The sequence below is a fragment of the Vespula vulgaris genome, chromosome 1, assembly GCF_905475345.1.
Source record: "Vespula vulgaris chromosome 1, iyVesVulg1.1, whole genome shotgun sequence".
Lineage (NCBI taxonomy): Eukaryota > Metazoa > Arthropoda > Insecta > Hymenoptera > Vespidae > Vespula > Vespula vulgaris.
Genome location: NC_066586.1, coordinates 8,995,322 through 9,010,295, shown reverse-complemented (window position 1 = coordinate 9,010,295; position 14,974 = coordinate 8,995,322). Strand labels below are relative to the sequence as shown.

At 34.9% G+C, this 14,974-nt stretch overlaps 2 protein-coding genes across 12 annotated transcripts in view; one reads left to right on the top strand and one right to left on the bottom strand.

Annotated features, from left to right (window-relative positions):
- Positions 1-9,698, top strand: part of LOC127066936 (transcription factor AP-2-epsilon) — a 136,886-nt gene extending 127,188 nt beyond the window's left edge. For all 9 annotated transcript variants that reach the window (XM_051001322.1, XM_051001283.1, XM_051001272.1 and 6 more), the window contains 4 exons: positions 1,399-1,517; positions 5,520-5,661; positions 5,764-5,935; positions 6,335-9,698. In XM_051001322.1, coding sequence (XP_050857279.1) covers positions 1,399-1,517; positions 5,520-5,661; positions 5,764-5,935; positions 6,335-6,472 — 571 coding nt within the window. In that variant the 3' untranslated portion in view covers positions 6,473-9,698. The remainder of the gene's footprint in view (positions 1-1,398; positions 1,518-5,519; positions 5,662-5,763; positions 5,936-6,334) is intronic.
- Positions 9,699-9,888: 190 nt separating this feature from the next.
- LOC127066975 (KH domain-containing, RNA-binding, signal transduction-associated protein 2-like) lies at positions 9,889-14,941 on the bottom strand. 3 transcript variants are annotated; one of them, XM_051001376.1, is made up of 10 exons: positions 14,562-14,941; positions 14,339-14,460; positions 14,142-14,258; positions 13,701-14,016; positions 13,478-13,598; positions 13,288-13,404; positions 12,860-12,960; positions 12,377-12,473; positions 12,160-12,283; positions 9,889-10,672 (listed from the first exon to the last, which is right to left on the bottom strand). In XM_051001376.1, the coding sequence occupies exons 1-9, from the start codon at positions 14,764-14,766 to the stop codon at positions 12,187-12,189; spliced, it is 1,293 nt and encodes a 430-aa protein (XP_050857333.1). In that variant the 5' UTR covers positions 14,767-14,941; the 3' UTR covers positions 9,889-10,672; positions 12,160-12,186. The 3 variants fall into 3 exon arrangements, with proteins under 3 accessions (XP_050857333.1, XP_050857342.1, XP_050857323.1); XM_051001366.1 differs by lacking the exon at positions 9,889-10,672 and adding an exon at positions 10,728-11,940; XM_051001385.1 differs by lacking the exons at positions 12,160-12,283; positions 12,377-12,473.
- Between the last annotated feature and the right edge of the window lie 33 nt (positions 14,942-14,974).

Genomic DNA, 14,974 nt, shown 5'->3' with positions numbered 1-14,974 from the left:
CTCTTCCGCGGAATAACGAGAAACAGAGATAGATAGATAGAGAGATAGAGGGAGAGAGAGAGAGAGAGAGAAATCATTTTTAATAATAACATTCTTTTTCTCGTTTATCTATAAATAGCAACGTGTGTGCGTGTACATCCACATATATATTATCTTTTGATCAAAAATTCATTTAATGAGAGATCGTCAATCGCAAAAGAAGACGAATGCTCGATAGCCAAGAAAAAGAAATAACGATTAAACGAGTCCCGAGTCCATGCGTTACGGTTATGTTAAAAAGTTATAGCAGTAAAACGTATTAATTGCCGCGGCAAGAGGAAAGATCACCGAAGGAGACTAAACGAGTCGGCGGTATCGAAGCGAACAAAGTTGGACGATACGCGTTACCGTTACGACAGCCAGCCGGAGAATGATGGATGGACAGGGTGTGTTAAGAAAGAACTCGGCTGCTACTACTATCGGCTCCTCGTTGTAATACTACGTTGAGAAAATATACTTCACGGACGGCTTGCCATCGTCCTCGTATCACGCAAGATCGACCGATCCAAATCGTTAATATCGGGATCCGCATATTCCGATTATATCCGTTAATTTTGATCTCGAACTTCATTCGTACGGAAAAAGGATCGGATCTAGGAAAAGGATGAGTTACATAAGAAATTCATACCTAAATCGTTTGAAATTATAAAATCGAAAGATTTATGAGAACGACATGGAACTTAACGACTTAACGTTCTAAAAGCAATATTAACGTCCGCGTTTCGTCAGTGAGTATCTACTAAACCTGACAACGAGTGAAAGACAGAGTGTTAGAGATATTCTTTGATCCTCCACTTAGGCAAGTATTTTAGTATGCATTTACGTTGCCCTTCCGGCAGGCACCGCCCTCAATCGTCCGAGATTCCCGTTATTTACAACGATCGTAATCCTCGCCTTTCTAGTTCTTCTCTCGTTTAAAGAAATTTCTCTAGCAGGACTTCTCCATGAGAGAGTATATTTCGTCGTCCTGCTGCTGTTGCCGCTGCTCGAGTTGCTCAATCGTCGACTACACACATGAAACCCGCGGATTATGCTAATTTTTTCGAGTCTTCTTCCATCACTCTCTTTTCCTCTCTTTTTCTCTTTGTCCTTCCTCTTCCCAAACTCCTTCTCCTCATATTATCCTCCCCTCTCTTCGCGTTCGTTGATTTATTTATTTTTTTTTTTGTAAGCATCACCACAAAAATGATTAATGAAGGAGTCAAGAGTTTCGAAAGCCTTGTAGCTGTGAAGGTCGATGATGCCTCGATACTCGCCTACGTTCTTTCAAACATTCGTCTATTCGACTTTTCGATCTCTCAAAAAGAACATATTTTTCGGGACAAAATACCTAACTAATCTTATATATTTTGTTTATAGGGCGAAGTCTAAAAATGGTGGACGACTGTTAAGGGAAAAATTAGAGAAGATCGGTCTGAATCTACCAGCCGGTAGAAGGAAGGCTGCCAACGTCACACTTTTAACGTCCTTGGTAGAAGGTAGGTTCCAGTTTTAATATTCCAATGAATATTATTATCTGTCGTTATAAGTCTCACTCCGACAGTCTCACTTTTGAAATTAAAAAAGCTTTGATTTTTCTTAGATTACTTTCTAAAATAATAATTGATAAGAATAAAAGTCAGACTATTCCTTTCTTCCCAATTACGTTCATTCCTCTTGTGTTTTTTCGAGTCGTTAGATTTTTCCGAGTCGTTAGAATTCCAAGTGCGGCGAGTGATTAAAGAAATTTTTCAAAATTTCTAAAAAAAATTCCTCGGCAAGATCTCTTAGTTCACAATCCTATGCACAAACGTATGCTTTAACATTTTATCCCACACATTGACCCGCATTTCTCTGAGCATGCCCGTTAAAGAATGGCTCTTAATTCTTTCGCGCAATGAATTTCTGCCTTAGCGTGTGCCAAGCGTTATTTATGGATATCCGTCGCGTAGGATAGATTTGCATCTCCTTAAATAATACCGCCGCTAATCCGTCACCACACCGGCATTTCTGACGCGTCGGCTTTGGTCGACAAGTAGATATATGTCCTCTCTAACTCGCTCTCGCGAAAGCAACGAGGGAAGAGTTTAAGATCGGGATTGAATTCAATCAAAAATCGCAAGTCACAGAATTTGAAGTATGTACCGAAACTTTACAAGTTTCGACGTTTCTCTCTCTCTCTCTCGATCTCTCTCTTTAGAAATCGTTCACGTTCTGAGTTTGAAGATCGTTTAAATGATTTCGATCTATCGACGCCCTTAAGTGAAAATTTTATCTATCGTTTTTATTTAAAAAAGAAAAGAGAAGAAAAAGAAAAAAAGAAAACGAGGCAGGTATTTTAACGTGATAACATTATACTCCTGATAATGAAACATATCTTTACGAAGATAAAGGAAAAAAAATTTGAAGAGAGAATAAATTTTAACAATCGATTAAATTCTTTTCTTTTACGTATTGTTACGAGTATGCTCAGAACTTTTGGCTCAGAACGTAACTTGGTAATCAGTCAGTATAGACTTTTGTACAGCACATTTTTCTCTTAAAGGATTGTTTATAAACAATAAAAAGAGAAGTTCTCGGGGTGCAGTCGTGAAATTTGAATGTTCTGTGCGAGCGCGAACTCAGTGATATTTTATATATTTGCTCCTTCATTGTAAATAGTTGTCAATTTTATTGCAAATAAATCGTGTTTTCTTTCTCTCTTTCGTAAATTATTGCGCCGGGTATAATAACATATATATTTTTTAGGAAAAACGATCGTTCTTCGGTCAATATAATATAATATAATCGAACATAAATTTATCGCTGCAAGGGCTTGATATTTGAAATACTTAGCTGATAATGTCATCATCGACTGTGAGCAAAACTTGGAATATTTTTCTCTTGTCATTTAATCGTTCTTCCGGTTCCGAGCTAAAAAGCAAAGCTCGATTAATCAAGAATACTCTGGCAAGAGGTACCAACTCGAGCGGTTAATGGTCTCGCTCCTCTCGCATGCTCGTCTTACGTCCGTAGAGAGATCGCAAGGCACGCTCCTCTATCGGCGAAACTCTAACGACGCTATGCTATGGCCCGTCAGAGCCGTTGGTACCGACGTTGATTATAATTTATTGTCGGTGGGCTTCCATAAAACACCAAGCCACGACTTTCTTCCATCGCGCCTCCACGACTCACCAGGCAGATGCGATAACTTCTTACTTGCGAGATAATACGCCCAACAAACTCGGTAAGCTGATCTTTAAACGGTTCAGTTTAATTTTCTTACTTTTGCAAAGCTTTAATGCTATAAATATTTCTAAACATCCAAAGTTTATCTTCCTATCAAAGGGATTTTTCCTATTTTATTGTAATACAAATTGAATTTTTCATGAAATGAATAGAACGTCAGGTTCCATTCATTTATCAGGGATTTGTTACTCGTTAATTGAAATTATAAATTAATTATTTCACTCTAACGAAAAGTATACGCGCATGAAGTTTTACTGCTACCTTCAACATTCATTTTTCTCGTAAGTAGAAAGAGAAACATCGAGAGATTAATGTCACTTACAATGAAATAAAATAGAGGGAGCATAGAGCTATTCTCTTTCTCTCTCTATATATATCTCTCTCCCCCAACAAGAAATGACTGCATTGTAAATTTAAACCTTTCAATAAACGTCCATTGCTCGATTTGCACCGAGAAGCGACTGGATTAACACGTACGACTCCTGATTTATACGTTCGTCGTCGGCACGAGTCGTCGATTCTATCTTTCCCAGTATACCCTTCGACTTTATCTTTACAATATCTTCGAGTCACGGCAGACACGAATGTCAGTTAGATTTTAATAAATCACTATGATTTTATCTGCTATACTTACAAAATTAAATGCTTCTCCACGCACTATCCAATGTTTGGTCAAAGTATTCATATATGGTTAAATATTTTCTCTCGAAATACTCATTATTAATATACTCTTATAATTACCAAAAGTAAACTCAAAAATTGTATTTTCAATCAGATACATTCTTCTAGTTCGTTAAAAATTTATTACAAAAAAAAAGATTTACTTACAGTTTCGTAAAAGTCTAAAAACACTGCTCGTATTTTCAAGTCTTTTCAAACGACGTAGGCATTAAAATTATTTCCATAGTTAAATTATACGGAAGAGAGAGAGAGAGAGGGAGAGAGAAATGTAAAAGCCAAACATACGTCTTCTTCTCGATCGTATATTCGAGAAGTTAAAGAGGCTGCCGAGTGAGGCGAAAGTGTGGGAATTCTCTCGAAATGGCAGATGTGTAAGTAACACCTATCTCCAACCTGATTCATCTGGTATACAGCATACATGCATATACTAATCCACCTACCTACCTGATTCAGGCGTAAATTCGTTGACCGATCGGTTAACCGGGAAAGAAGTGATGACGTAATGTACCTAAGATTACGTACTTACGTATGCCGTTGCCTTATTATCAAGTTCTTTAACCCTACCGACGTGCAATCAATTTTCATCTCGTTTGGTCCAGCAGTACCGTTTGAAAGAGTCGACTCAAAAATCGACAATAAAACAATAAAACATTTTCTAGTGCGAGATAATACAAGCGTCTAGTACTTCCGCTCGTTATTCCGTATCAAGACTTTAATTGGGAAAATTTGTGAGAAAATTTATCTTTTTTCTATTCGTTCTGATAAAAGATAAAAAAGATTTTTGTTCGTTCTGATAAAGATATTGCATGTCGAAAAAAAGAGAAATAGGTACAACGAGAAGATGAAAAAAATGTATAGACTTTTAAGAATAGTTATAGATAATCTCATTAAGTTTGTCGTCAAAGGTAATCGATTTAACATCGCAGTTTACATTTTTTAAATAAAAAAATATATAATCGAAAGCAATTTACGAGCTTCTTGACTTTCGAGAAGCTCGCAAAACTGACTTTTCGTTATGATCTTGCTAATTATCTCAGTTTTCATGTAAATCGCGATTCCTTCTTACATGAATACGTAATTAGAGGCATTATCTTCGTCGCATTTAATATCATTAATCCGTGCTAATCTATAATATAGAAATCGCGTTATAGTAATGCTTGGCAAAAAATGACCGCTCTGGCCACTTCTCAGTGCGTTAATGACGCATATCCTGACTATATCGAGCCGTCGCGCTGGAATAACTTTCATCGCCGATGCGCGTTCATTACAGTGAAGTTGTCAAACGGAAACTTGTTTAGTATATTGGCCGATCAGGTTGTTCGCTCGTTCTCCTTTTTAACTCGCTCTCACCAATGTGGAACACGCATCTGTAAAATCTCGTTTCGACCGTAATCCCTGTCGACTGACACAAAGACCCTGTCGACGACTTCGATATAAGAAATATCTTTCCCTATCACTCCTATCGTTTATTACCATTAATACCAAAAATGAAAAAAGATAAGATGTTTTCTCTTATTGGTATAAGCGAAATAAAAAAATAAGTTTCACGTATGTATGTATGATGTGTGTGCGTGCGTGTGTACGTGTTCTAGGAGAAGCCATTCACCTTGCCAGAGACTTTGGTTACGTTTGCGAAACCGAGTTCCCTGCGAAACAGGTCGCCGAATACCTCAGTCGACAACATTGCGAACCGCAAGATTCCTACAGGAGAAAAGAACTTCTTCATGCCACCAAGTAAGAGAGTTTTCCTTCCTCTTCTCTTTTCTCTTACCTTCATCCACCGAAACGAGTTCGATTTCATTACGATAACTAATCGTTGAAAATTCATCATTTCAGGCAAATCACCAAAGAGCTGATGGATCTTCTCAATCAGGATAGGTCACCACTCTGCAACACGCGGCCACAACACATACTCGATCCGAGTATACAAAGACATCTGACGCACTTCTCCCTCATATCGCACGGATTTGGAAGTCCAGCGATCGTTGCCGCTCTCACGGCGATACAGGTACACATTTATCCTATTAGTGGATTAAACACATTGCGTACAGGATAATATAAATGACTGTTACATAATAAGAAAAGATCAATCAGAAGATAATAAAACCGATAATTAAATCGTCTTGCAAATATAAAATATCCAAATGTACAAACATTGTAGAAGCAATAATTGTACGATCATCTTATATTAGATTACTTTTCCCTTTACAAAGTATTGATATAAAATATGAAAAAAAAAGATCTTAGAAATCTTTTAAGATTTTTTATCAGAAAATAGAAAGAAAAGAAGAAACAGTGGTTGGAGAAAAATATTGTACATGTATATGTTAATTTATCAGAAAGTATATGATAATTTATCAAGTAAGAAGATTCCTCTAATATTTCACGCCATGATTGATCTTTGCAGAAGTTCCTAAGCGAGTCTCTGAATCATCTCGAGAAGATGTATCCGGGGAACGGTAGCGGCGTGACCAGCAGTCAACAATCGAATCTCGACACAAATAAGAGCAAGGACAGTTCGTTAATGAACGACATGAAGAAGTGACGCCCGGAAGACCCGCCTACCTCGAACGTGGTCACGTCTATAAGGCACTCCTGGCCGTACAATTGAGCTCTCTCTCTCCCTCTCACACGCGATAGAGAAGCTGACAGTGGACCACTAGATACACGCGCACACATATCCACGCGACTTTTTCACGTGGAAATGAGGCGTGGGTGCGCGTGTTCACTGAGGTTGGCTGGTCGGAGAAGTACAGACACGAACGCAAGGAAAAATACAAGAAAAAAAGAAAAAATCAAAAAGAACGAACGAAGACTAAAGACAGAAGAGAAGAGAAAAGGAAAGAATGATCGAGTCCTCGAGGACGAAGAGGAAGACGCGAAAACAGTGCAATCATGATCGAGTATCGTTTTTCGAATCGACTTTTGCGAATCTCATCGACCGGTTCGTCGACGAACATGGGAAGAAATACGCGTATAACATACACATAATATACCCGCGCGCGCGCGGTTTAAATATATACAGGCAATTATATTTCTTAGACCGTTAACAAAGCAGACAAATGTTTTCTACGAGACTTGTTTGATTCAAGGGGGAAAGTGTGATAGCAGATTTGGCTTTTTTGTGACATATTTAATTAATATCATAAAAATTAAATGATACACGAAATATTACATTTTTATAAGAAACTCAAATCTACTCTTTCGTATTTTTCCCTTAGAACCAGATAACATTCGTATAAAAAAATTTTGTTTCGCATCTTTAACAGTATAAGAAACTAGTATTTATATTTAAAAACCAGATATATATATATATATATATGTATGTTATGTATGTTACGCGGAGGTGACGCGAAATTAACACGTTTTTTTCGTCCCTACCGATTCGCAAGTTCCTTTCGCGAGATAGCTCGAGAACCTCGATCGTTCGTACGGTAGTAGCTATGTAGAAAGTAGATCGAGAAGAAAGAAAGGATAAAGAAACGTTTATACGAAACGTTCGTTTTCGAGCGAGACTATTATCTGTTATTTTATTGACGCTGCTCGTACAGAGCAGGCTCTTTGTGATATTTATCAGACATCCAAAGTGCAATCCATACTACATATACTAAATCGCACGCCGGTCTCACGCGTTGAATCCTATTAAAGTAAATGCGACTTGTATATTTACATACGTAACGTGACATAGGAGACGGCTCGTCATAAAATATTTTACGATGGCGAGGATAGGAAGAAAAGAAACGAGAAAAAGATAAAAAAAGATAGAAACAATCGTTCTTGTTTCGTTCATACGACCAATGCGTTCCCTTTCTCGTCGGTTTAGAAAAAAGTAGAATCGTTCTTATTGTTAGAGAAAAAGAGGAAACGAACACATCGAAGGAAAAGCGCAACTACGTATGTCTCTCTTCCTCTCTCACTCTCTTTTTGTCGTCTCTCGAACTTGCGGATCGATAGATGCGCGTTAGGCTTAACGCCGGAGCAAATAGAAGAATGCAGTTTTTTGCGACAACAATCTCATTCCTCTGTCTACGTGCAATCCCTTAAAGATCGATCGTATGTAGGTATGTATGCCCGAGCTTTTCGCATTCCTCTTCAGCGATCTTGTTTCTTTCTATAAGTAGTATCTGTGTATGTACGATTCTTTCGACCGATATAAATCGTTAATTATCGAACAATCGATTTAGTTATAATAAAATATATACATCTCCTGATGGCTTTTACAGATGGACTTCTTATTTTTTTTTTATATATATTCTTATTAACGTTAATTTCTTCTAACTTGAAAAAAGAATGCAACCAAAAAGATAACAAGGTCGTGATGGAGGAAGCAAAGTTCAAAGCCAATGCGCGATGCAAACACCTCTGAGAGCCGTCTGAGGCTATGAGTATTAATTTATAATCGTTATATCGTTATTCTTATATCTTCATCACGCCTGAACAATTCGAGAAGAAGGAAACCGTATCCGTCACGTACCGCGTTCGTAGAAGTCACGTACCGTGTTCGTCGTGATAAACGACATGAATTTCTTCTTTAAATAAAAAAAGAATGAAGGAAGAAAGGAAGGGAGAAGGAAAGAAAATATGGAAGAGAAAAAGAAAAACCAGGGGGAAAAAACGATTATCGTGCCAATATATAGAGACAAAAGTTGCCATTTGAAATGTGCCAATTAACGTCGATTTATAAGCATTAAGAAAAGTCAAACGAAAAGAAAAAAGAAACAGAAAAGTAGAAAAGAGAAATGTAGAGGAAACGGAATCGATTTTCTCCGTTTCCACGTGTATTATATAATACGATGAAAGATCGATATTGTCAAAAATAGGAGAATTTAACGAAAAAGGAAGAAAGTGGAAAAGGAAGAGAAGACGGAAAAGGACATTGTATGAAGTACAACACCAGGTGAACCTGAGACATATCTAACTTTGTAATTAAATCTTTAGGCGTATAATTATGTAAATGTAAGATTATGTCCCGGCGCGAGCGCATCGCGCTCCACGGGCTATGTACAGAGTATTCGAATCTTTCTTGTGATATAATCGTACATTATTAAGATATCAAACCGATTCAAAAGACGGCAAAAATAACGATTTACTCTACATTCCATGTTTTTTCATAGAAACGGTGTTAGCGCGGTCGCGAAGCAGTGCGAGAGATAAAGCAGAAAAAAACCGCTCCTAAACCAGTACCATTCCCCTTTTTTCTGCGCTCTCGATTAGAATCGTAGCGCGAATTCGTGCTCTAGCTTATTCTTGAGTGTCTTCAACAATTTTATCACGAAATATCGGAATACGAAGATTTTTATTACCGATTCGCGATTCGACCCATCGAGATCAAATTTACACCTGTTGAATATCAAAAGTAAAGGTGCATACCTCGATAAACGAAAATTCGTTTGCAATATTTTCCATGCAAAACACGCAGTTACTATTCTCCCCCCCCCCCCCCACCTCTCTCTCTCTTTCCTCTTTACTCTCACCCTCTTTCTCTCTTTCTCTCTTTCTCTCTGTTTCGCTCTCTCGTTGTATGATACCTCGCGATACCGATTACTATAAAACAACGGCTAATGCATTTGTTACTCGACACATTCGTACGTACGTACGAATATTTTCGAGAATCATCGTAAACTCGTCGATCGTGAACCATGTCGAGATCGATGCACTCGATGAGGCAGAGTACATTCCGATTTTAGAGTCACTTCATAAAATGGATTAGTTAGGAAAAAAACAGATTAAGAGAAAGGAAGAGAAGACATAACATCTTTTTATTTTCATTCGAGATTACTTAGGCAACTTCGTTAGGATTAAGATTCCATAAATTAATACTTATTTATAATCTTTAAAACGGCCGTAGAAAAAGCAATTTTCTACCAGAAATTCTGTGCCAACCGCAAAAGAGAATGTTGTAGAAGATTTTGTTTCAAGTTGGATACATCATTCTAATCTTGTAAGATACTCAGATATATCTTTATTAAATATATTTGAATTTTCGTAGTATATTATATTCTGATATTGATTATACAGTTCATTTTTGTATATTGGTGTGTGATAAATAAATAAGGATATTGTTTCTAAGCAATTTAAAAATGTCGGATTTCAGATAGATCCTCTTGAGTGTTTTTCAAGGCGGGCCCGGACGAAAAATTTGAACAAAAGTTCAATTCACTGGTGGACTTAAAGCACATATTTCTATTTAAAAACTATGTCTCTTTCCTTACATTTCTATTCGATTTAGTCGTATCTTTCAGAAAAGAAAAACACCATGCTGCTCCGAAGACTTTAACATCTCTCCTGCTGGACGTGAACACCTAATTTTTAAAAAATACACTTTAAAAAAAGAACGTCTTTATTAGTTTTATGCACACTGACACTTTAACGATGTAATTTCTTCATCACATAATAAACGATGATGTTTCTTTTGCCTGTAAAAAGTCTCTCTGGTAATTGTCACATGCGATTAACAAAATAAAGAGAAACAACGTGGGCTTAAAGAAAAACGTATTGACAATAAAGTATTACAATTATCCCATTAGGACTTGTACGCTTATCATTGTAAGTTTTTTAGTATTTCGATATTTCTACAAAATTGATAGATAAAAAAGAGAAAAAGGTTGAAGCAACAGAATGCATGCAGTTGAAATACTCACGTTTCATCAGGACACGCTACAGCTCCGTGAATCACAGGAGGATCAAAAATATTTCAATCGAGAAGAACGCGTTCCCACGCGATCTTCCGAATTTTCTCATACACCTGAGGGAGATATATGAAATCGTGATTAGAAATATGCAAACTTGTCAACAATCGGTCTTCCATCATCGTCCATTTAATTGGTTTCTTTTTAAATCAACGCTTTAATTATACGGTTATATTTTAATAATGGGAACATGGTCGTACGAAAGTTAAAGATTATTTATTGTTAGTTCATTAACGATATAGTTATGATGGTTTGAACAATAATGGGTAAGGTATTAATAATTTTCACATGAATTATGTTTGTAAATCTTTTTTCATCCACGTTTAAAACGACGAAAAATTATTAACTATTTGGGAATTATCTTGTATTTTTTCTTTTTTTTAAATAGAGTTTTTATTTTTATGTGATATATGTATTCTGGTTTATGACGATTACATATGTCAAATGAATATTTCATTTTTAATACGACAAAATATTTAGAAATTACAGTCATTATATTTTATTAAATATTTATATTATTTTAACTTTTATCCTAAATAATAATTTCATGCTAATTTATATTTCAAATTTTGTACTTAAATGTACTTAAATTATTGTTTTATATTTCTCATGTATACACGCGTCACGTAATTATTAATTTTGTTTTAATACTATATCTTTTAATATATCTGAATGAAAATTTTTTTATAATATTCATATATATCATTCGATAATCATTGATTTACTATTATGGTGCTGTATATTATTTTAGATAATATAATTATTTAGGTAAAATAATTATCTTATTTAAATTAAATATTTTTATTTCTTACATTTGGATATAATTTGTGATTATCCAGTTCTTTCAATAATTAGTAAAAAATGTGTTATGTGTGAAACATAAATATCAATCAATATCAATAATTGATATTTTTAAATTGAGATTTAATAAAGATAATTTGATGAGATATTATACAGAATTAAGTATACCTAATGAAAAGAAATTGGGGAAAAGAATCTGCAAAATTCGCGATATATTGTACCGCCGTCTATTACTTCTTACTACTTGCTTGTTTAAATTATCTGATATACCTTATCTTTTTTGCCATTATGATTTACTTCATTACCAATGTAGCATAATATTTTGGATAAATGATTTAAAACTGAAATTTATACCTTTACAAAAAATTAGGAACTATTAATACTGCGATGTGATTTAAGTATTACCGAGAGCAGAACTTTCGCTTGTAACTTGTATTAAAAACTTTGGATTTTCTTATGCTTTGATTATACGTTTCGTCATATTAATATATTCTGATTTATCCACTGACCGCGAAATACTCATCTGAAAATGATGTGGACCTTATTAAGCGAAAGAGATGAGAAACAAGTAAAATAAAATGAGTAATAAGAAAGAAGAAATAAAAATAAATTGGTGTGATTAACACGATTTAAAAAATAATAAAAAAAACGGTAACTAATGACTTTTTATCGTATTAACTAAACGTAGAAAATACGTAGAAAATATGACGTAAAGTGTAATTTACTCCTGCTCATAATTTACCATATTAAGCTTCATGCCTCCGTTAACTCAAAGCCGATCTGGCATACGCTCGTTTATGGGTTTCTGAATTGCCGGCATCATAGGTCGCCGTACATTAGGAAGGTTACACGTCAATGGTTTAGGGCTATGAAATAATAACGTTGAGAAAATAGTATTTATAGATTGGTGAATAATTTTAGATCAAGAAGAAAATTAAAAAACTTTTGCAGATGTTTACTTGGAAGGTCGTGTGTATGGAGCGCTGCGATATCGCGAACTCGAGCCTGACGTTGTTGTAGTCTTGTATGACTTCCATGCGCGGCTTGTAGTATCCTCTGCGAATTTTACGGATTTATGTACTTCAATTATTGATAGATTTTATAAGGAATTTATTATTTTAACAAAAATCCCGTAGAGGTATTGTTTGTACATTTATCCACGATCACCCCACACGTTAAGTTTTTATCTGTCTTTATGTGTTTCATAAATTTGTTGATATATTAAAGTTCATTTCATTTATTTTTAATTATTAACGTATTAATCATCCTATTGATAATTGATTTTATAGGGATCAATAATTGATTTTATTAATACAGCCATTATCAATTATTTTTATAAGCATTTTGCACGTTTCATCAATTTTACGCTGATTTCCAAAGTGATACTTCAGAAAAAAGCACGCTTGAAATTAGAGAATTTAAGGTAAAAAATATATTCTTACCTGGATAATCTGACATTTCATAATAATCATGGGATGTATGTGGTACAGCTTCTTCTTCATATTCATAAGTCGTATATCTCGAAGTAGGATACATGTCGTCACTGTATGATATTAAAACAAAACAAAAAACTTTAACGATCACTTTATAAAAGCAAAATTATTCTCGTACCTATCAATAATTAATATGACGTAATTTTTGTTAAACTTTTTTTTATAAAAAGATTTATTTATCATATTAAAAGAAATCTCTGTCATACATACATACGTACATGCACACATACGTGTTTGTGTGTGTGGGATACAAAATAAAATGCGATATCTAATAAAGTAACTGAACTAACTTTGATAAAATGTATTTAAATTAAATTTTCTAAATTAACATTTACTTGGAAATTTGATCTTTCATTCTGATCATGAACTATACATACCTTGCAGTCGATGTATAATGACGATCTGCATATCGAGTATTTGTGGTCGAAGATGGATGATATTCATAATCATGTGTTCCTACGCGATTATTTAAAGGCGGAGTTGGAGTCTCATAGCTTTAAAAAAAAATATATTTTATAACGTTTCCTTTGCTATTTATTAGAAATAACGTACATATTAAACATTTACCCATAACTCTGATCCATGGCAGCTCGCGCGCGGTCTAATATCGAAAAAATTTTTGTCTTTGCAGGCATCGATCGAGCAATTGGTCCACGATTGGATGGTGGAGGAAGAACAGGTGCTGAAACTGATTGAAAAATTAACAAAATTTTTGATAATTTAAAAATTTCTATCTTACATACGTGAAAGTTGTTAATAGATATACTATTTTTTATTAAAAACAACAAACCTCTTGATGATCTTTGCAATGTTGGCCTTGTGGTAGGTCTAAGTATACCTCCTCCTGCAGGAGGCACACCTCTAATAGAAGGTCTTCTATCTTCTGCAACTGCTGAATCATCAGCCATGCTAAGTTCCATTTCACGCATTTGTTCTTGCCGTATATTATCGTTATTGTCTGGAATTAAATATTTCCGAACCTCTGCGAGCGCAAATGCTATACGAGCATATGCTTCAGCTGGAGGTGCTAAAGCTGTTATTTCTACGTGTAAGTCATCTGACAGGTGAGCATATTTTGGATCCAAGGACATACGACATTCTTCTTCCTACAATATATCAGTATGATTTTAATTTTTTTTATAATAAACAGCAATACTAAAAATCATTGCTATTAAAAATATCTTAGGTACATATTATTACAATCATTTAAATGCAATCAAAGCAAGTATACCTTTTGCCGATCTTTCATTGATCCTCTTCCTAAAACTGCCATTTTGCACATGGTTTCTTCTTGTAGACGTTTCATGGAATTTCCCTTTGGTCCCAATAGTTTTCCCACAAAATTAAACTACAAATAAAATTCTATAACGTGTCAGTATCGAACTTACTGTAAATGTTAAAAGATAATAATATGATTATTATAATCACCTTTGGATGCTCGCGAACAGGCACCAAAACTTTAACAGAAATACGAATCGGTTTTTCACGATAAATATCTACATATTTTGGATCTCTTAATGGTTTTCCAATAGCTTGAGTTTTCTGTATTTCTGTGAATTAATAAAAGAAAATAATTTATCAACTTCTAGTTTTTACGTAATTTATCTATCTCGAACATTCTTTAAAACGATCTGGAAAAATAAATCCTTACCTTGATCAATTAACCGAGTCGCATTGGGCCATTTTTGTGAATCTAACTCGACTTTTTCTTGTAAAAGTTCTCTTACGTATTCTCCGGCTTTATCAACCTGATGATCCTTTTCTTCTCGTTCTTTAATCATTGGCAAATTAGAGTTATTTTCTGGAGACTCCTCTCTCTCACGCTTGTAATCTCCGTTACTTGATCTTTCAGTCATGATTCCGATTCAGTCACGGTTCCGTACAAAATATACAATAAAATAATGTTCAAAGTTTCTTTTTGTATGTTACAAAATTTAACGATCATAAATCCTTAAAAGTTTATGCGCAAAACAATAATAACACAATGGCTGTCTTAGGGTGATCAAACTTAACACTCAATACCACTCAACACGCTACCATTCACAGACGTAACGCGCATGCGCA